Here is a 20,741-nt window from a genome sequence, read left to right as displayed (position 1 = left end):
GGTCATTTCACAGAGAAAAGATACAAAATTGTATGATATTGAAGTCACGGAGGTTGACAAACCCAGCAAGAGACTGAAAATTCACTACATTGGCTACAGTACACGCTTCGATGAGTGGAGACCCTTCGGGGTTCTGTCCTCGTTTACCGGTTCACAAGAGCCAATACAAAAGACCAAACAATACACAATAGCTAACCGATAACTCCTAAACAAAGAAAGAACAATGATAATTCCCTTGTGAACCGGTACACCAGGACAGAACCCCCTTCGGGGACGGTGAAGCATCTAAATAGTTTCCTTCGAAATTGTATAGATTAGTAGGCTGCAACAAAAATTTATTAGACGACGTTTAGGGTAAAAACAGCAATCTAACCTGAAAAAAATGTATTTATTCCGACTCTTTCGGAAAATAACTTTGCAAATCTTACTTGTTTATCTCGTAAGTAAACGATGGTGAAGCGCTTTCCGAGCTACCCGATTCTTCTTCCACTGCTTTCACGCTTATAAAACAGGAAACGAGCAAAAGGAGGAAGGTGTGACTGTTTTGACTAGCAATTTTACGAGGTTCAATCTGCTCCTTGTTCGACAATTTACATATCAAAACAAAGGAAATTTGTTCCTCTCTTTGATTTTGGCGGTACATTTTCAATTTGCGCTTGCGTAAGAGAGAAATCGCCCAAGACTCCTTGCTCGGTCTTGTTTTGACCACGAACGCCTTCTTAATTTTGACGGACCCGCTCGGGAAAAGGTGAAAATGACGGGGGAAAAACTTTACTTTGTAGTACGAAAATATACAAAATGGAAAGCCATGATATTATAGTTCAATATTTCGGTGCTACATTGTTAAATTTTTGTACAGAGAGTCGGCAAGATGATATAACATCCAAAAATCGCACTCGATTTGAGTGGGCCGATGAAGTGGGCGTGGTCACGAAATTCAGTAAGAGACTATTTGTGCCCCGTGAGTTTGATATGAAGTTTGGTTTACCGAGGCCAACAACGACACCATGTCCTCCTCAAAAGAGCCAACAACAATATCGCGATATGTAAGAGAGAGGCTTCTGCAACTCTTGATTTTCCACAAAATCTCTTAATCAACTTCATGCCAAAAAGAATTTGAAAAAGAACAACTGAACAAAATATGGGATATGACGTCCATCACCTGATTACAGAAGGCGCAGTTGGGATCAGAAACGTATCCTATTTTACACAGGCGGTCATTAGTAAACAGAATAATACACTTTGAACTGGAAGAAGCATCAATACGATTCATTAGCAACCCTCACTGGCCAAAGAAATGGCGCCTCTGAAACTTGCTTGTCATCGAGGTTAAATTCTTTCTTTGGTTTCACCCATTAACTTGACTTTTCCAACTTTTTTTTTATAACAAACAATAACAGTTCTGACATTGAAGACTTTCCAAATCAAGAATTACCCTAAAATTGGGTATGTTAACACGCAATTTCCAAGGAACAGATTGCCTTAGGCCTGTCCATACTAAAAAATTGGACCTTATCAATCCCTCAATTTTGAGAACATTAAGACTCGATATTTGATTGGCCAAAGAGAAAATCATTTGTATATTTAATACGCATATTAACCAACTAATGATAATGCTTATATAAAAAAAATGCTATATCTATATATATATATATATATATATATATAAAAATAAACGATATAAATATACTAATTAGAAGTGCAATTATGCTCCTTCGTATGGTTTCCCAAAAGTGCCACGGCAATTTCAATTTGATCACAGCAACTTTACTTTCACCGCGGCATTTTCAATTTTTGAGCACGGCAATTTCAATTTCATTCACGGCTAAATCTAAATCTCGTTATGTCGGCAAAATCGTTTAGGACATCACGCCAACTCTAAGATAATAATAAGTGAAGCTATACTAAATATACAACACTATTAAAAACTACAACAAACATATGAAACATATGTATGAACTGCGGTTATGAGACGTATATGTGAACGATCCTTCGCAGTAAAGCACTATTTGAGCAATAGTGAAAATCAGACCTGAAAAAAATTTCAGGCCTGTACGGGATGCGAACCACTGACCTCTGCGATACTAGTGCAGCGCTCTACCAATTCAGCTAACAAGCCAACTGGGAGCAGGCCATCAAATTAATTCGACATAAACCCGTAGATGATAAATCAAACAACAACAAACATATGAAACATATGTATGAAGAGTGCTGCACTAGTATCGCAGAGGTCAGTGGTTCGAATCCCGTACAGGCCTGAAATTTTTTTCAGGTCTGATTTTCACTATTGCTCAAATAGTGCTTTACTGCGAAGGATCGTTCACATATACGACTATTAAAAACTATTGAAAATTATTAAAAACTATTTAAAACTACCGATAAATAAATTTAAGTTAGTTTGCTTTTAAAAAAAAGGAGGGATTGGCTGGAGACAGTTTCTTTTGGGAGTTTGTTCCATTCAATTATTGTCCTGGGAAAAAAAGAAAATCTAAAAATGTCTTTATGTCCTTTCGGTACAATAAATTTAAAATCATGGCTTCCTCGAGTTCTTTTTTCTTTGTTTGTTATCAAATAATCCCCCCAATCCCCATCTAGGAGGCCGTGGCACATCTTATACATAGTGAAGAGCCTTGCATGTCTTCTCATTGTTTCAAGTGTGTCCCAATGTAGGTCTTGCAGCATTTCCGTCACGCTCGTTGTTCGATCGTAATTTCCAGTGACAAAGCGGGCTGCTTTCCGCTGTACCCTTTCTAGAGCGGCTCTATCTTTCTGGTAATGTGGGTCCCATGCGCTACAGGCATATTGGAGTTTTGGCCTCACAAGTGTCATATACACGGTTTCTTTCACTGACTTTGGTCAATTCCACAGGTTTCGTTTGATAAGTCCCAGGACCTTATTTGCTCTAGATGTGATTGTTTCAATGTGTGGTGACCACCTCATTTTGTTATCGAGCATTACCCCCAGATAGATAGATAGATAGATAGATAGATAGATAGATAGATAGATAGATAGATAGATAGATACTTTATTATAAACACCTTGCAGCCATGGGCTGAATTACGGAATATTTACAAGTACAGATGATAAAAAGGACGTGTAAAATATTACAACTTCGTCGTTAAGAAAGAAGGAAAATTATCTACATCTTAATATGGCTAAAAATTAAACTATTCTTCAAGCGCTCGGTTTTGCGTATGGGGAGAGTGAAATCACTTTTGCGCCTCAGTGCGTATCTACGACTCTTCCTTTGGGGGAGGAGGCTGTGGAGTCTATGGGTGGGGTTACGGACTATCTCGTCAAACAGGTTGGTTGAGATTTTTTCCCTCCTCTCGTGAAGTTTCGGTAGGCCAGCCGTTTCTAGTGCTACACAATATGACAGGTTAGGATAGATGATTCTGAGTGCCCTTCTTTGGATCCGTTCCAAATCTTCACTGATGTAGTTTGGTAGAGAACGGTGGAATACAGGACTTGCGTATTCCAAGACGGGCCTAATACATGTCACATAGAATTGCACAAGTTCGCTTGGTGCAACTCCGGATCTCTTGAGTTGTCTCAAAAAGTAGAGACGAGAGGAACATTTTCTACTTAGTTCAGAGGTGTGCATGTTCATTTTCTACTTAGTTCAGAGGTGTGCACTTTCCACTAAGGGTGAGATTCCACTTCTTCTAGGATTTGTCCACAGAATACGTATTCTTGCTTTGGTGGATCTCTCTTGGTTAAAATTGTCTCGCGACAGAGTCAGCGGAATTACAAATATTCCTGAAGAACCTAGCGCAACTAACATGGCATTGAGGATGGCGGACGGCGGGAAACTTAAAGAAGTGAACAAAGCGCTTAAATTGAAGTTGCCGTGATCAAATTGAAATTGCCTTGATTAACTTGAAGTTATCGTGGTCAAATTGAAATTGCCGTGGTTAAGGTGGCTCAATAGAGTTATGCAAGATCACGAAGCGCGCGCCAGTGACATCAATCGTAAGTTAATATTCTCGTTGTTTTTGCTATTTTTCAAATCAGGATTTGGAAATTTACCTTCTGCCTTTTAGATGGAAGAGTGCTTGCTTTTGATCAGTGATTTCATCAGTGTCAGAGTGTCTACAAACCGGACGGAACTGATGGAACTGAGCTCCGCGATAAAATTTTCGCCACCGTTTCGAAGAAGTATTGGAATATCAAATGTGGCGGCGTTGTGTCCGGCCAAGATTGTGCAAACGGGCTTTGTGGATCGTGTTGAGGCTGAATCTATGCTGGCCCCCAAAAAAGTTAAGAACTGCCTAAGTAATTGCGATAACTCAAAGGCTTCTACTACTCGATTACCTTTGAAAAGTTGGCGGATTCCATTGACAGTTTTAACTGTAAGTTTGTTGACCTTTGTTGCGAGAGAATCTATGTCTCTGGTTGGTAGAATATAGCATGATAATTGTTTACCTGACCTATCCACGGCAGCGAGCTGACATACTTCTGCTGATTTTCCCGTTGAATTTGTCTTGATGTCAAATAAAACAAAGTGATAAAATTTACTGTCATCAAATTTTTCCTTTTGAACTGTGGGTCTCGAAGTGTATTTCGGAACTGCATTTTCGTACTGTTCTTGTTGTTGTTTCGTGACAGCAGCGGTTATATCATGAAGATCAGTGATTAAAAGTTCAGAATTGTTTAACTCCAATGTTGTCGCAGAGGACTTTAGGTTCAGACCAATGCCACTTTCATACATGGTACCTTCTTTGCCCTCGTTTTTCGAGGTTTCTGAAATCTGGTGTTTGTGGAGGATTGATTGCGGAGGATTGATTGCGTGACAGCATGACACTTGGACGTGTGCTTTTTAGCTCGTCTAATATTTTTATAGTTTTAGCGTTTTATCATCTCTGGAGTTCAGATGGAACTTTGATACAGTATTACTATGATGATTCTAGCTTCTATACGGCTATTTCGACGGCCACCGGAAAAGATTCGTCAAATAATGTGTTCGATCGCCCTTGGTTTTGTGGCCGCCATCTTGTTTCCTCTCCACATGCAAAAGGCTTCTTCTCGTCAAGGCTGCAATAGTATGCGAATTCTACCAGCTGCTTCCAATAGATTCGACTATTTATTTCTGGCGACATCTCATTAAATCCTGGCCCGCTTACCAGGTCTTAGTCCGCAAAGTCTAAAGATATTTCAGATCGACTCTACCCAATTCTACATGGAAAACTGTCGTCTTTCAAAGGCCTTAAAATAGGCCACTTGAATGTAAATGGTCTTCTGAGCAAGATTCACGATGTCAAGGTACTATCACTCGCCTTAAAACTGGACGTTTTGGCCATCTCCGAAACTCATCTTCGATGCAAAACTAAGGATGAAGATATTTATATTCCTGGCTATAAAATCGCTAGACGTGACAGGTCGGATGGTCGGAAAGGCGGAGGATCTTTGATTTATTTTTCTGAAGTCCTAAATGCTTATGGTTCAAGTGATTTTTCCTCTAATTCGTACTTGGAAGATACTTGTATCGATTTATCTTTTCATTCCCAGCGACTGTTGATCGGATCAATCTACAGACCTCCTGACTGTTCGTCTTTCTTCAATGAGTTTCCCGTGGTAATGGAAAATTTATGGCGGAAACGTTCCAACATCATCCTTTTAGGCGACTTCAATGTTAATTTATCGTCCTCGTGTGATGCATCCTTGAAAAGAAAATTTACAAACCTTCTTTGTAAATTCAACTTAAAGAATGTTATTGATGTTCCCACCAGAATCACCGGCGATTCATCTTCTCTGATTGACTTGATTATTACCTCTGTTCCCTCCAAGATTTCTGGTCATGGTGCTTGCAATCCAGGAATATCTGATCACCACCAGGTTTATACTTCTGTTAACTTGAGAAGGATTTCTATGGAACCTAAATTAAAGCTAGTCCGGGATTTTAAAAGAGTTGACATCAAAGCCCTACAGCATGAATTTGCTTCTGCCCCATGGTTTATCTGATATATCAACGATTTTGTTTGGGCATGGGAAGCCCTTTAAAAGTTCATCACTAACGAACATATTCCTCTTAGAAAGGCTAAAGTTAGATCTAATAGTCTGCCCTGGATGTCTTCGCCTCTGAGAAAAGAGCTGAACAAGAGATACAACCTTCTTCTTAAAGCCCAAAAAACACCAAGAGGATCTCTCGAATGGTTTGCTTACAAGAAACAAAGAAATTATTGCACTAAATTGTTAAGGTCAGCTGAAATTTCTTACTGGAACAACAAACTTTCCAATGCTAAATCCAGTGGAGAATTCTGGAGCTTAGTCAGATCCTTTCAAGGTGTCAACAAGTGCTCTACCATTGGCCCAGTGAAATCCCAATCTGGTTTACTTCTAACTGATAATTTTTCAAAAGCAAATGAATTCAACTCCTATTTTACCAACATATGTTCAACTCTGCCAAATACTAACAGTTTGTCACCTCGAGACATTTCCACTCAACCAGCCAATCGCATCTGCAGAATTACCCCTACCTTACAGTCATTTACCGCTAATAGAGAACTCCTGTCTTATTGTTTCAAGCATCACATTAAAGTGGGTAAAGCCTGTGGCCCTGACAAAATCTCTGGCAAAGAAGTACAAATGCTGGGTGATGCCTTCATTGATAACTTTCTTAACATTGCAAAGAAGAGCTTTGATGATTGCAATTTCCCATCGCAATGGAAGACAGCACAAGTCCACTGTATCCACAAAAAAGGTAATACTCAGGATTGTGGAAATTATCGTCCAATTTCACTTCTAAATATACCAAGTAAGTTATTGGAAAGCATTGCCTGCTTTCAACTTGACTCTTTTCTGAACCAAGGAGGTAGTAACCAGCTTCCCTTTCCCTTTTTTTTTAAAGTTGATGAGTTCAGTGCAGGCACATTGAGGATTGAAAGTAAATTGTTTAAATGGGTGTTGCCCTCTCCTGTGTGTAAACAGCCAAGGGCAGCTCTCGTGTTCACATCAAAGGTCAATGGACTGCGTGCACCAGATCTGTGCTCTTTTGATGTTTTAATGGTGTTTTCCGCATTGCATTGACTGCATATAACAGTAAACGTGCTTGCCAAGCCACAGTGCTGTTCTTCAATAACATTGCCAAGAGACAAAGGGCCTAGAAATATTGTAAAATACACTGTAAACTAACAAGGAAAAAAGACTCCATCCACAATATCTGTTATGTTCTTTTGTATGATAATGGTGTAAAATATGCTATAGTGCAGTTAAAAATAGTGAGAACTTACCGTAATGACAAAATAAGCATTCCTTCAGACAATCTGTAAGGGTTTCTAAGTCCACCAGTCTGGATCCCTGTGACAGGTCCGCCTTCCTCTTAGCTTTATTCTGCTGATGGGAATCAGGGTTGGAGTCAACAGAACAGGTAGGCCGATAATTAGGACAAGCTTGACAGGAAAGTCTTACCAAAAATTAAGACTTCCGAATAAAGAAAAATGTACTGACCTCACGTGCTCGTGTCATTCGTTTTGCTGGGGGTTCGTTTTCCTTGGATATGTTATCATACTGGAGCTTCCTTTTGGCATTCCACGTTTTGAACCCTCCGTGTAACGTTTTTATTTTTGTTTCTTTTCTGGTTTCGATCGCTTCCACTTTCCGAAAGCGACCCGACGCATTACGGATGTTGTGTAGGCGTAGTGTAAACTTCTGATCTTTCACTGTCAATATTGTGCTCATTACTGGAAAGTAGCGATGCCGTTTCATTCTCGTCAAGTAAACTTCGCGATTATATGAGAAAAATTGTGCACTCGCGTGAAGCCGCCATGTTTGTTTACACATTTGATGCCATTTAAAAGCTCGCGCCATTTTCGTACCCATTCTTCGCCCGGCCAAAAAACCCTATTGAGCCACCTTAAGGTGGCTCAATAGGGTTTTTTGGCCGGGCGAAGAATGGGTACGAAAATGGCGCGCGCTTTTAAATGACATCAAATATGTAAACAAACATGGCGGCTTCACGCGAGTGCACAATTTTTGTCACATAATCGAAGTTTACTTGACGAGAGTGAAACGGCATCGCTACTTTCCAGTAATGAGCACAATATTGACAGTGAAAGACCAGAAGTTTACACAACGCCTACACAACATCCGTAATGCGTCGGGTCGCTTTCGGAAAGTGGAAGCGATCGAAACCAGAAAAGAAACAAAAATAAAAACGTTACACGGAGGGTTCAAACCGTGGAAAGCCAAAAGGAAGCTCCAGTATGATAACATATCCAAGGAAAACGAACCCCCAGCAAAACGAATGATACGAGCACGTGAGGTCAGTACATTTTTCTTTATTCGGAAGTCTTAATTTTTGGTAAGATTTTCCAGTCAAGCTTGTCCTAATTATCGGCCTACCTGTTCTGTTGACTCCAACCCTGATTCCCATCAGCAGAATAAAGCTAAGAGGAAGGCGAACCTGCCACAAGGATCCAGACTGGTGGACTTAGAAACCCTTACAGATGGTCTGAAGGAATGTTTATTTTGTCATTACGGTAAATTCTCACTATTTTTAACTGCACTATAGCATATTTTACACCATTATCATGTAAAACAACATAACAAATATTGTGGAGTCTTTTTTCCCTGTTAGTTTACAGTGTATTTTACAATATTTCTAGGTCCTTTGTCTCTTGGCAATGTTATTGAAGAACAGCACAGTGGCTTGGCAAGCACGTTTACTGTTATATGCAGCCAATGCAATGGGGGAAACACCATTAAAACATCAAAAGGGCACAGATCTGGTGCACGCGGTCCACTGACCTTTGATGTGAACACGAGAGCTGCCCTTGGCTGTTTACACACAGGAGTGGGCAACACCCATTTAAACAATTTACTTTCAATCCTCAATGTGCCTGCACTGAACTCATTGACTTTTAAAAATCGGGAAAGGGAAGCTGGAAAGGCAATAGAGCTAGTAGCAAAAAATAGTTGCCAGCAATTCCTAAACCTTGAGCGAGAGAAGGCAATTGAAAATGGTAACAAGCCTGACCAGAACAATTTGGTACCTATTGCCTGTTCTTATGACATGGGGTGGCAGAAACGGGGGCGAGGTTTCAACTCTAAGACCGGACATGCTGCAGTCATGGGCCTTTCAACTGGTAAGGTCCTTGACTACACAACAAAAAATAAAATGTGCCACTCCTGTGATGAAGCTAAAAAGGCAGGAAAACAACCAAATGACCATGACTGTAGAAAAAATCATTCAGGCTCTTCAAAGTCAATGGAGCCTTTAGCTGCAGTTGAACTTTTCAATAAGGTAACTAAATCAAATGTCAAACTTTCAATTTACACCGGGGATGATGATTCAATGACTGAATCTCACCTAGAGCAAAAGGTACCCTATGGTGTGGAAAAATGAAGTGATACAGTTCACATATAAAGATCCCTTACAACACGCCTATACAACTTGAGCCAACGAAGTAAGTTCCCCAATAGTTCAGTGTTGTCACAGAAAGTCATAAATTACCTTGTCAAATCCTTTACATACTGTATTGCACAAAATAAGGGGGATGCTACAAACATGAAATCTGCAATTCAAAGCATCGTGCTTCATGCATTTGGTGACCACACTGGTTGTAGAGAAACATGGTGTAGATACATGAAAGACCCTTCTCATTATTGTCACAGAGATCTTCCCTATGGCAAAGACCTCCAAGGAGATAGCATTCAATCAGCCCTGAAATCTCTCTTTGATGAATATAGCACAGACATTGTTATAAAAAAACTTGCACCTGCAGCAAATCCTCAACGTAACGAGTCTCTGAACAGTGTGGTGGGCTCGAAGAACCCCAAAATTCGCTTTTACGGGGGAAGTGAAAGCAATGATTATAGTGTCCTGCATTGTCTCTCAAGTAAATTTAGGTTACAGGTAAATTCCTCAAACTCTAGCGTCACTTCACATAGAGCCAGGTCTTTTCTGTGTAGACCATAATACGAAAATGGACATGAAAAGTTCGAAGGACAAACAAAGGAAATCAACAGTTGCATTCAAACGACGTCGATCACAATTACACAAACACCAGATTTCAGAAACCTCGAAAAACGAGGGTAAAGAAGGTACCATGTAGAAAAGCGGCATTGGCCTGAACCTGAACTCTTCTGCGACAACATTGGAGTTGAACAATTCTGAACTTTCAATCACTGATCGCTTCCAAGGGTCACAAACACGACGAGAATAGTCTCCGCAATTTTGAAACACTTCGAAGAGATTTCCAAGGATTCTGCGGCATAGTAAATTAAGGTATGTTCTCAACTGACTTTCAGGTCAAAAGCAGTTTGTACAAAAACGTCAAAGATAATGACCGCCTGTGGTTACACACTTGTTCTCGACAAAACCGCGTGGTTCGAAAGTTCGCGCATGCTCAAATAGCGATCTTGGCGAGTTCCTATTCTGATCACGTGGTTGTAATTGAGGTGAGAAAATAGAAAGTTCCCCCTCAGATTTCTCGTATTTCCTTCGGTGAAATTCCTTAAAATTTGGCAGAGACGTTATACCCTTTTAGCTTTCCTTGCTGTGAATTTATCAGAAAAATTTGTAGGACAGGTTTTTCGCTCAGCCAAAAAACAACAAAAATGTTAAAAGCGAAAAAACTACCTTGACAACCCCTATTTTTTTCGATTTCAAAAGTTTCGTCTTGTCAGACTCTACCCGGTCGGAGAATAATAGAAAATTTTACCGAAGGAAATTGAAGAAAATTGAAATCAAAGTCAAACAGACGTCAAAAAATGGCGATATTTGGGTAGTTTTAATTCGGGACTAAAAGCCTTGACTTCAGAGGTGACTGTTGTACAGCAAATTTAGGCCCTTGTTTTTTATGTTTCAGTAGCTTTGATTTGAAAAATAGCAAAAACAACGAGAAAAATTAACTTCCGATTGATGTCACTGGCGCGCGCTTCGTGATCTTGCATAACCCTATTGAGCCACCTTAAACTGAAATTCCCACGATTAAATTGAAATTGCAGTGGCACTTTTGGGCAACCATACCTTGTGTCTAAATCTAAAAAAATATCTAAACTAAAGGAACTGAGTTCCCTTGGGAAATCATTCAAGTCTTTCCCAGAAGCATACTTAAACGAGGACTATCCCACTGCTCAAGACATAGTACCCCCTAAATCTAATAAGTTAGTATTCCTTAAGGATCTTCTATGTTCATCTGATCGCGTCGATTGTACATGAAGTTTCGTAAACATCCTGCTCAAGTAGCTTTCTTACTGTAAACCCTTAAAGAGTTAGTAGTTTCGTTCAGCTGTTAATAACGAGCGGCCGTGCGGACTATATATGATAGGAAGTTACTTAAAAAAGTAAATATTTAAAATGTCGGTAAGTTATTCAAATTAAACCTCCTTAAGTGTCCTCAGGCGAAGTACATTCCTTTCAACATCTCCGGATGAACTTGAACAGCTTTCGCCAAAATCTGTGGACTTCTTTCCTCTCCATGACCACCGCTGCAAGATGAACCATTCTCAGGGCTGAATAGATAGAAAATTACAAAAAAATATTCATTACTATCAAGAGAAACAGAAGTAACAGAAATATAAACTAACCCTCCTCCAACTAGTCAAGCCTCGAGTCCTTCATCCCTCGGCTCTCAAAACCCCTTCCATCTCTTGTACCGTAAAGACTCCCAACCCTTCAATCTCAAATCGCCCTCCATCAAAAGTGTTTATTAGCTTCGCCAAAAAACAAACAAACAAACAAACAGAAAGAACGTTGGTAGGAACACCTGAACAGCTGTGTCCAATTACAGAGGGCCCGGGTCTTGAAACCTCCTTCCCTAATCACACCCATCATGCACTTACCCTTCGGGCCCATTCCTTGTAGGGTATATTACCCTCGCGAATGCGTCTCAAGCCTCCGGCTCTCCGATCTAACAAATTTCTTGGCTGTCCCCAGGAACTTAAATTTTACGTTCGCAAAGCATATACGGTGGAACCTCGATTTCACGAGGTGCTAAGGGACTGGGGAAATTGGTTCGTTGTATCGAGGACTTCGTTATGTAGAGGTTTCTTAAAGTGAGGTTCCACTGCATACTGCTCTTACTTGGAGGTCGATGAGTCAAATTCTACCAGCTTCATTTTGCATACTGCTCTTACTTGGAGGTCGATGAGTCAAATTCTACCAGCTTCATTTTTTCCTACCCACGAATGTGATATATCATGTTCTGATCTCACTTTTAAGGTAAAAATTCACAAATTGGCCTTTTCCAGTAAAGTTCATCAGATTATGTGAAATTTCACCATATTGCATGAGGACACTCTTTCCACTCGATACTGCTCTTACTTGGAGGTCGATGAGTCAAATTCTACCAGCTTCATTTTTTCCTACCCACGAGTGTGATATATCATGTCCTGATGTCACTTTTAACGTAAAAATTCACAAATTGGCCTTTTCCAGTAAAGTTCATCAGATTATGTGGAATTTCACCATATTTCTTGAGGACACTCTTTGTCTACCGTGCATAATATCTCACCTTTCCCGTTCTCTTTCTATCAGATGGAATCGCGCTCTGAACGCTACCAAATGCGCGTAATATGCAGGGGCTGGTATGGATACTGCTCGTGTGCACCTGACGTAAGTATGGCACAACTGATAAGTGAGGGCCTGGATCTCGTCTGCTTTGAAATTGTTGTCGTCCCAGAGCACGTGATAATGTGAAGGACGGCTGGTGCCCTGCAAGAGGAACGGGTTCATTAGCGTCGTGTCTTTACTCCAAAAACAACCACACAGCGAGATTCGAAGATCGCTTTGAATTTTAGCCGCCTTCTTAATGCGCTGGGATTCCCGATCGAGATGTCGGAGAGTTTAGTTTCACAGTGCCTCTCCCTCACTCAGTAGTATAATTTGATAACTACGAACTGTTAAAAAGCTTGCCGACTTTGTTACTAAATTTTTTTGGGAGAAGTTTTATGTAACTCAGCCCTGTGGATTGGAGAGTGGCAAAGCCTTACCTGAATTCCTGCGTGACTGCACAGGTAGAAGTCAAACTCAGTGGGGTGAGTTATGCCAACATCCACAGTGGTTCCTGGGGGGACGTTCTTACTACCGCCACACTAAAACCACAAAAAAATATATGAAATGTGTGATCGCCTAAATGAAACAGAGTCAGCCAAATAATGAGGTGGGAGTTGGGATGCGTTGATTATGTTTTTTATTTTTCTAACCCTTTCACCTTTCACCTTTGAGAGTGACCAACATCTACTTTCACCTTACATTATCACCCCTGAATCAAACATTATGATCACGTGAAGGTAGAACATGATCTCTAACTGAAGACGCTCTTGATTAGGAAACTAATTCTCCCTGTTACCCCCTTAGGAATTGTAAAGAGAACAGTATGGAGAACATGCAGACCGATGTTAGGCTGAAAAGGGTCAAGAAACATTTTCCTTCCTTTCTCTTGGATTTCTGGGTATTCCCCGTGCGCACAGCCCTGCGAGTGGTTTGTTTACAGCAAACTGTTGAGTAAATGTCCGCGAGCGAGGGAAGCTGGGGTTAGTGCTCAGAGTGGAGGCTCCTAACTAAACCCCAGGCATATGTTGTATTTTCAACTACGTTTTTCCCAAAAAAATTATATTTTTGTACCTTACAAGATAATTAGGCTCTAAAGACACTTTCGCCTAAAATTTACAGTTAGATATTACAAAGCTTAGCGATAAAACATGGTGCGCCAGTTTCATAACCCATACCATATCCTCTTTATCCTGACAGAAAAATCTAGTGTGGTGTCTTTTTTGCACAACAATGAAAGTGATGCCCGGCTGGTACCCAACCTCCAGCTTGATACAAGCCTCACGGATGGCTTTTAGTTCGTGACACAGTACCTAGAAACAAATTTGGCGTCAAAACAATTTTAGTTCTAAAACTTCGCGAAAAACTTCGTTCACTACTGACCACTGACTGGTCCATCTGTATGTGCATGCAGTGTTTGGAAAAGACAATTTTAAAGTATTTCTGTCAAACCAAGAATATAATGGAGCAGCAATCTTCGGCAGTAATGAGCAGCAACTCATATTTACCATAGTAAATATTACCACCTCACCTGTCTAAACTGGCCTTCACTGACTCCATCACGATAGAAAATGATCCTGACTGGCTTGTGTCTTGTCGAACGATAAAACTGAATCAACAGCTCACGAACCATGGCCGCTAATTCGGCAATGATTTCCTGCAAGATAAATAATTGAGCAGACGTTAAGATCACGTGAAAGGTTGATTAACAATTTTTTTTTTCTTCAAAAGCTCATGGAGCGCAACTCCAACGGCATTTCCGCGCGACTTTCATACCTGGCGATGTGTCTGAACTCGAACTGAAGCACAGTACCGGCTGGGATGAGCATCCATACTGCCGACAACCTACAAACACAGCAAATTACCTTGAGGTATTCTATTTAAATTCTATTGGTTTTCATTTCAAAGTACATTAATTACGCTGAGTGCATTTGGAAAAGTTTAGTATGAATATTTTCAGCGTTAATAGGAAAAATTCACTTTCACTCCTACTCACACATCCGCGAATAAGGATGTTACAACGATACTAACTGATCTGGTTTCGCAGGTACTACAACTTCTCGCGATTTCTCTCGTCAGTTTTCACCCACCCATCCCACCCTAGTTCCTGTTGTTGCCGTCCTACAGGTCTCTCCATCCTCACTGTACAAGATCGAGCAACTTCAGTTCGAATAAAACATTTTTCTTTTCAGTCGCTAGTTTGCCATTCCTGTTAACTTTTTCCATCTTCAACCACTTATTTAAACTCCTTTGGGGTCAATCTTGCCATATCAAACAAATATTCAGTGGTTTACCCAAAGTTAAAGATGATTTTGTGTGTTGGTGAAAGAAAAATTTTCAAACGTTGTTTTCAACATGAAGCTCTTAGTTACCAATGCACGCTACAAGAAGAGTCTTATCGGGAGACTTTCTTGCAACAAGCTGACAGCGACAAAATTAAAAATAAAAAATAACTACGAAACAAAAAGCACAAGAAGGATACCAAAAAGGATAACAACTTACTGCAGCAATTGAAGGTCGTTTTTCATCCCCAGCTGCAGGGTGAGTTACATCAGCTCCAAGAAATATCACAGGTTCGCGAAATACGGGAAGTCTGTTAACATAGATTCGAATATTTAGGGACCAGTCATTATTTAACATGGGGAGGGGGGAGGGAAGGGGAGGGGGATTTTGAGAGGGATCACATGGTTTTCAAAGAGAACGGGGGAGTGAGGTCAGTCGTCGCCTACAAAGTTTAAAACAGGGACTACAAAAAATTGACAGCCAATGAGGGAGGAATCGTGAGAATATTACAAAGCCCTCTGGGGGATCTGGTAAATTTAATCATGACACGACAAAAGAAAAGAAACATTCCGCACATGAACAAGTAGAAAATGGCAAATGTACAAAAAGCATTTCCTCGCAGATTCCTCTTAACAAACCAAACTTCTCCCACCCGTTCCAAACCTAACACCTCCACATCCCCATCCCTCCCCCCTTCGATGGGTAATACTAAGGTATTCATCTCACCGAATATCTGGGGCCAAAATATTGTTTATTCCTCCAAGCTTGGCATTTATTTTTAAACACAGATTGGACAATGTTTGAGCTTGAAACCTGGTGACATTCTTAGATTGAACACACTGTGTGGCGATTCCTAGCATTGTATCTCCAACTCGTTTGACTTCAGCTACAAGAGAAACGTGGATAATAAAACACTGAGAATCTACATTCTACAAAGAATCCATGGGTCTATCAGTTAGTCAGTGAGTCATTCCATCAGCCAGCCAGTCGGTCAGTCAGACAGCCGGCCAGTCAGTCGATCAGTCAGACAACCAGCCAGTCAGACAACCAGCCAGTCAGTCAGTCAGTCAGTCAGACAGCCAGTCAGTCAGCCATTTAGTCAGTCGATCAGCCAGCCAGTCAGTCAGACAGCCAGTCAGTCAGTCAGCCATCTAGTCAGTCGATCAGCCAGCCAGTTAGAGAGTAAGTCAGTCAGTCAATAAGTCTTACAGACTGTCAGTCAGTCAATCAATCATTTCTTCAGTCAGTCATACAAATCGCACTGTGATCACAAATTCAACGCTGAACATTTTTCGTTTCTCCTTCCGTGTTTTCAAAACTCACCATATACTGGTGTTTTTCCGGGCAACACAAGAATAATGAGCTGAAGATTGGCAAAGGTGGATTTCAAATGTTTAAACATGGGCTCAACCTGACAAGATAAAAAAACACGACAAATCTCTTTCATCTCTTGCACTTCAAACAACTTCCCTGACTTCAAGAATAATTTTATTAACCAAAGAACGAGTGCCGTGTTTACATAACCAAGTTTCTATGCAATTGTCTTTCACTGTTTCATTAAGGAGATACGGGAAATTCTCCTTCCCTGATTGCCTGAGTTTGCGTCTCAAACTGTTTTTCTTTTCCAGAGTTCTCCTCGCTTTTCAAGATAGGTAAAGACAATTGAAACACTCCAAGTATGTTTTCAACTGAAACCAATAAAATTAACTCTTGAAACGATACACAAAACTGCTATCGAGACACTAAAGAACTTTGTCTTTGAACAGAATTTACAAATTCTCTTAACGCTAATCTAAGTAAATCTATCACGACGTTGAGGAGAATTTTGAAGTTGAGCTACTCACATCCTCGGCTTTCTTAGCGTATTTACAGAAGCACGGTTCAGATTTGATTGGCATCCCAGTTTCGCTGCTAATCCTCATCAGCTGATGGGCGAAGTTCTTCAATACTCTGTCGTTGACTTCTCGTGGGTCGACAAAGCAAGCTATTGCCCACACTTTAATCTCAATGCCGTGAAACAGTTGCTTTCCTCTCATGTCCCATGCTCCTGGAAAGCGAAGCATGAAAATGAAAGTTAGACGATGCAACAGTACAAAAATACTCACAGACAATTGAGAATAGTTTTCTACCAAGCGAAAGGAATATTTATTTTTTTTTTTGCATGATAATGAGAATTATCAAGGCCTTTTCCTGTGTCATCCAGGTGACAAAAATTTGGGTAATGATTTTTTTTTTCGCCATCAGATAAAGACTTAGACGTAAATAACCGTTTTTTCCTCTTTCCACCGCTGCTGCTGTCATTGTTCTGTCTAAAGTCGTCTTTATGTCGAAGTAAAGCATTCAATTCCAACAACACGAGGGTTAGAAAATCCTGTTTTGTGACTAAAAAGGCAAACGGACGCACCAGCCGGCTGAAGAATGAACTAAAAAACTCTTCAGAAAATACCCGACTTCACCTGGGTATAGCCTTTAAAATTGATTCTTCATTATTACCATCATTAAGTGATTTTTCACAAAATTGTTCACTGTACCTTGTTTTGGGGAAATTTTCAGTTTGTCCTAAGAAGAAATTAATATTAAATTCGATAAATACCAAAAAGAGTGATACGCAATAAGAAGTTCATTTAACGAAAGCTCTGTAAGGGATACATGAAACATACCATGCAATAATGAATATTGCCAAATTTCAGACCTCTATCTCCATGGAAAAAAATGTTATTTAAAATTTTGAAGTTTCTTCTCCCTGTGGGAGACGCTCTGACCGAATGATTAGTGCGCTGGACTTCGGGTCGAGAGGTCTGGGTTCGAGTGCCTTTACCAGCCCACGCTTGTTAGAGGGGTAAATAACGCTACCCACTAGATAAATCTCTATCAAGCAGGGCATGCACGAAATTGCACCGAGTACAGTCCCTAATGCGACTAAGATTACCGTGCTGGCGATCAAGATTCCAAAATTAGTCGCCAAGTTGGCGACCAGAACTCTTTGGATTTGATAAATCTTACCTTGAAGTATTTTGCAACTAAATAAAGCCTTGAAGTAGATGAATGAAGGCTAAAAGTTTCTAAAGAAACTGTGGTGCCGCATCGGTGGGGGTAACAAGGTAATTTGGTTATATCAACTCAGTTGAAACTGTAAATTGGCCACCGTAACGAATAAAAAAGCTGACGTTTCCAGCGTTAGCCCTTCGTCAGAGCGAATGGAGGAATTGTGGGTTGTATTGTATTTAAAGTGTCTAGCGACTGGTTTTGATGCGTCCTCGTCATTCTTTTCTACGTCGCGAAGGTGTTCTCGGAATCGGTCACCCAGTCGTCTTCCTGTTTCGCCGATGTATAACTTTTTGCAATAAGTGCAAGTTATGATATAGATTACGTTGGCGGAGGTGTACGTGAAGTGATCGGTGATCTTTGTTATCATAGTGATCATAGATCGGTGATCTATGTAATAGAAGTGTTGTAGAAGGATGTAGCAACGTGCAAAATTTGCAAGAGGGTATCGCGCTTCATAAACTCCACATACAACACACCTAGTCGGCATATTTCGGACAATATCGACGACAACCTTCCCAAACAAGTGAAAATGTGTGAAATGCAGACTTTCGTGTTCTGGATTTGACGTCACATTACCCGCTAGAGCCATTCCTCTTTAAACTCGGTCGTGGGGCAAGATGGCGGCCGATTTTCCGTATTTTGACTGGGCACAGAAAATTAAAGATTTGAGCGAATTAAAAAATTTTGCACAAATACTCCAAAAAATAAGCTTATTTCGTTAAGCGAAAAAATATTTTTGGGTTTAGGTGCACTTTAAGACTTTACCCTCGTCCCTTTTTATTCTTGACTTTCACCCACGTGACACCACACTTGACAACGGTTGCTATCCGCCATTACTGTGCCCCTCGAGTGTAAACAAACAAAAAGATGTATTGTACTTTTACTGAATATGGTTTATTGTAGAGTGGTTGGATGTACTTCTAAAAGCGGAAAAAATCGTCTTAGCTTTCATACAATACTCAAGATTGTATCGAATCAAGGAGAAGAGCACGAAGAGCTCACGAGAGAGAGAAGAAGGCGCTGAATTTCAGCAATCAGTCGAGGGGATACAGAGACGAAGAGAATCCTCGACAGTGAACGAGTATGTGGGTTACATTTTGTCACTGGAAAAGCTGCAACCTCCTGGGATAGATATCACATCGACTGGGTGCCAACTCTAAACCTTGGAAGACAACAAGCGAAGCAACCTACAGTCAGTGAACACAAAGAAGTGAGTTTGAGGGCCGAAAGGGCCAAAGAGCGCAGGAAGAGAAACATCGAGCGTCAACAAATCGAAGCAGCTAAGAAGAAAAAAGACCTGGAACAAAGTGGTCTCGCTGTACAAAACATAGATTTTGCTACTGCTAGCGCCTCTACTAACGATTGTACAAGCTCAGACCCTCGTTCTGACGAGGCTTGTGGCAGTACAAGCTATGAATATTTTGACGGCAACGGAACAGAGAAGGGAACTCGAACGGTCGTCCACAACATGGTTGATTGTTCTACTTCAACTGAGGACTTTGAAGTAGTTTCAGAGGGGAGGAGAAATGGAGGAATTTAGACAATAGAATTCGATTATTTTTTCAAGAACTCTGCGTATCATGCTCCAGACAAGGACTTCTTCCATTCTCCAGATAAAGTTCGCTTTTACACCGGATTGTCTTCGTTTGAAGTACTAATGGTAGTGTTCGAACATGTAAGTCCATACGTATCACGACGATCCAATTTAACCAATTTGAACAGCTTTCAAGAATTTATCCTAGTCTTAATGAAGCTACGGTTAAATGTACCATTTCAAGATTTGGCATACCGTTTTGAGGTGTCCTTAACAAGTGTGTCAAGAATATTCACCTCATGGATACATGCAATGGACTCGAGGTTGTCTTGCTTCATTTACTGGCCAGAAAGGGAATAGCTATGGAAAACTATGCCCTTGTGTTTTCAATATACCTTTGGTCGTAAGGTAACTGTGATAATTGATTGTTTTGAGGTTTTTATTGAGAAACCAACAAATCTTATGGCCAGAGCTCAGACCTTTTCTTCCTATAACAATCATAACACTGTTAAGATTCTTATTGGAATTACACCCCAAGGAACTGTCTCTTTTGTTTCTGAGGCTTGGGGAGGAAGAAGCTCAGATAAATTCTTAACCGAGAACTGCGGAATCCTAGAAAAACTGATACCAGGAGATACTGTAATGGCAGATAGAGGATTTACAATTTCTGAGAGTGTTGGGTTAAAGCAAGGAGAGCTAGTAATTCCTGCATTCACCAAAGGAAAAGCTCAACTAGACCCAGTAGATGTACAGCGTTCAAGAGGCATGGTCAATGTTAGGATCCACGTGGAGCGAGTAATAGGTTTACTACGAAGGAAATACACTATATTAGAAGGAACACTCCCCACTAAATTCCTGAGTTGTGACCCGAATGGTCCCACAGAGAACCAGGTACCCATAACTGATCGTATTCTAAGAGTTTGTTCAGCCCTTGTAAATTTTTGCCCATCAATAGTACCATTTGATTAGCTAGTTTTTAAAGAAATTTTAGCGCTTTCTAAAATTATTTAGCAGCTGATCAAGTGAACTAAAAGAGCAAAGATAAATGTTTTGTTAACAAATAATTTTTGTAAACAAGTGTCAATCAATTAAATTGAGAACATTTGTGATATAAATGCACGTCAAGGATGGCAAATATCCAACACATAGTGATTGTGGTTTTAACTAAAAAGCAACAACAACAAAAATTGTTGGATTTTTTAATCAAATAATCTTTAAATATTAAAAGTAATCTTGCATATTGTCAATATAATATTAAAAACAGGAACAAAATATTATTTTCAATATAAGGCAGACTTATTTCAAAACTAGCAATATTTTCTTATAAAAATAAAGTGAAGTGTTTGTGCTTAAATTCATATCTTTGGTAAATTCTATGACAAA

At 40.2% G+C, this 20,741-nt stretch overlaps 1 protein-coding gene and 2 pseudogenes across 2 annotated transcripts in view; 2 read left to right on the top strand and 1 right to left on the bottom strand.

Annotated features, from left to right (window-relative positions):
* The first annotated feature begins 6,066 nt into the window (after window positions 1-6,066).
* Window positions 6,067-9,871, top strand: LOC148740206 (uncharacterized; annotated as a pseudogene).
* LOC148740204 (protein argonaute-2-like) overlaps window positions 7,665-20,741 on the bottom strand; it is a 27,350-nt gene continuing 14,273 nt past the window's right edge. Inside the window, exons 10-21 of one of the 2 annotated variants that reach the window (XR_015996511.1) lie at window positions 17,308-17,335; window positions 16,621-16,823; window positions 16,100-16,187; window positions 15,503-15,662; window positions 14,996-15,086; window positions 14,270-14,338; window positions 14,025-14,150; window positions 13,672-13,806; window positions 12,934-13,035; window positions 12,456-12,655; window positions 10,910-11,454; window positions 7,665-7,851 (exon numbers count right to left, since the gene is read on the bottom strand). Coding sequence is in view for 1 of the 2 variants with exons in the window: in XM_088748404.1 (XP_088604530.1) it covers window positions 11,340-11,454; window positions 12,456-12,655; window positions 12,934-13,035; window positions 13,672-13,806; window positions 14,025-14,150; window positions 14,270-14,338; window positions 14,996-15,086; window positions 15,503-15,662; window positions 16,100-16,187; window positions 16,621-16,823; window positions 17,308-17,335 (1,317 nt within the window). In the remaining variant the exon portion in view is untranslated. Of the gene's footprint in view, window positions 7,852-10,711; window positions 11,455-12,455; window positions 12,656-12,933; window positions 13,036-13,671; window positions 13,807-14,024; window positions 14,151-14,269; window positions 14,339-14,995; window positions 15,087-15,502; window positions 15,663-16,099; window positions 16,188-16,620; window positions 16,824-17,307; window positions 17,336-20,741 lie in introns of those variants that run through there. The other variant, XM_088748404.1, reaches the window with a different exon arrangement.
* LOC148740205 (uncharacterized) lies at window positions 19,671-20,664 on the top strand (annotated as a pseudogene).

Source organism: Stylophora pistillata, chromosome 2 (assembly GCF_964205215.1).
Source record: "Stylophora pistillata chromosome 2, jaStyPist1.2, whole genome shotgun sequence".
Taxonomy (NCBI): domain Eukaryota; kingdom Metazoa; phylum Cnidaria; class Anthozoa; order Scleractinia; family Pocilloporidae; genus Stylophora; species Stylophora pistillata.
This window is presented reverse-complemented; position numbering and strand designations above follow the sequence as displayed.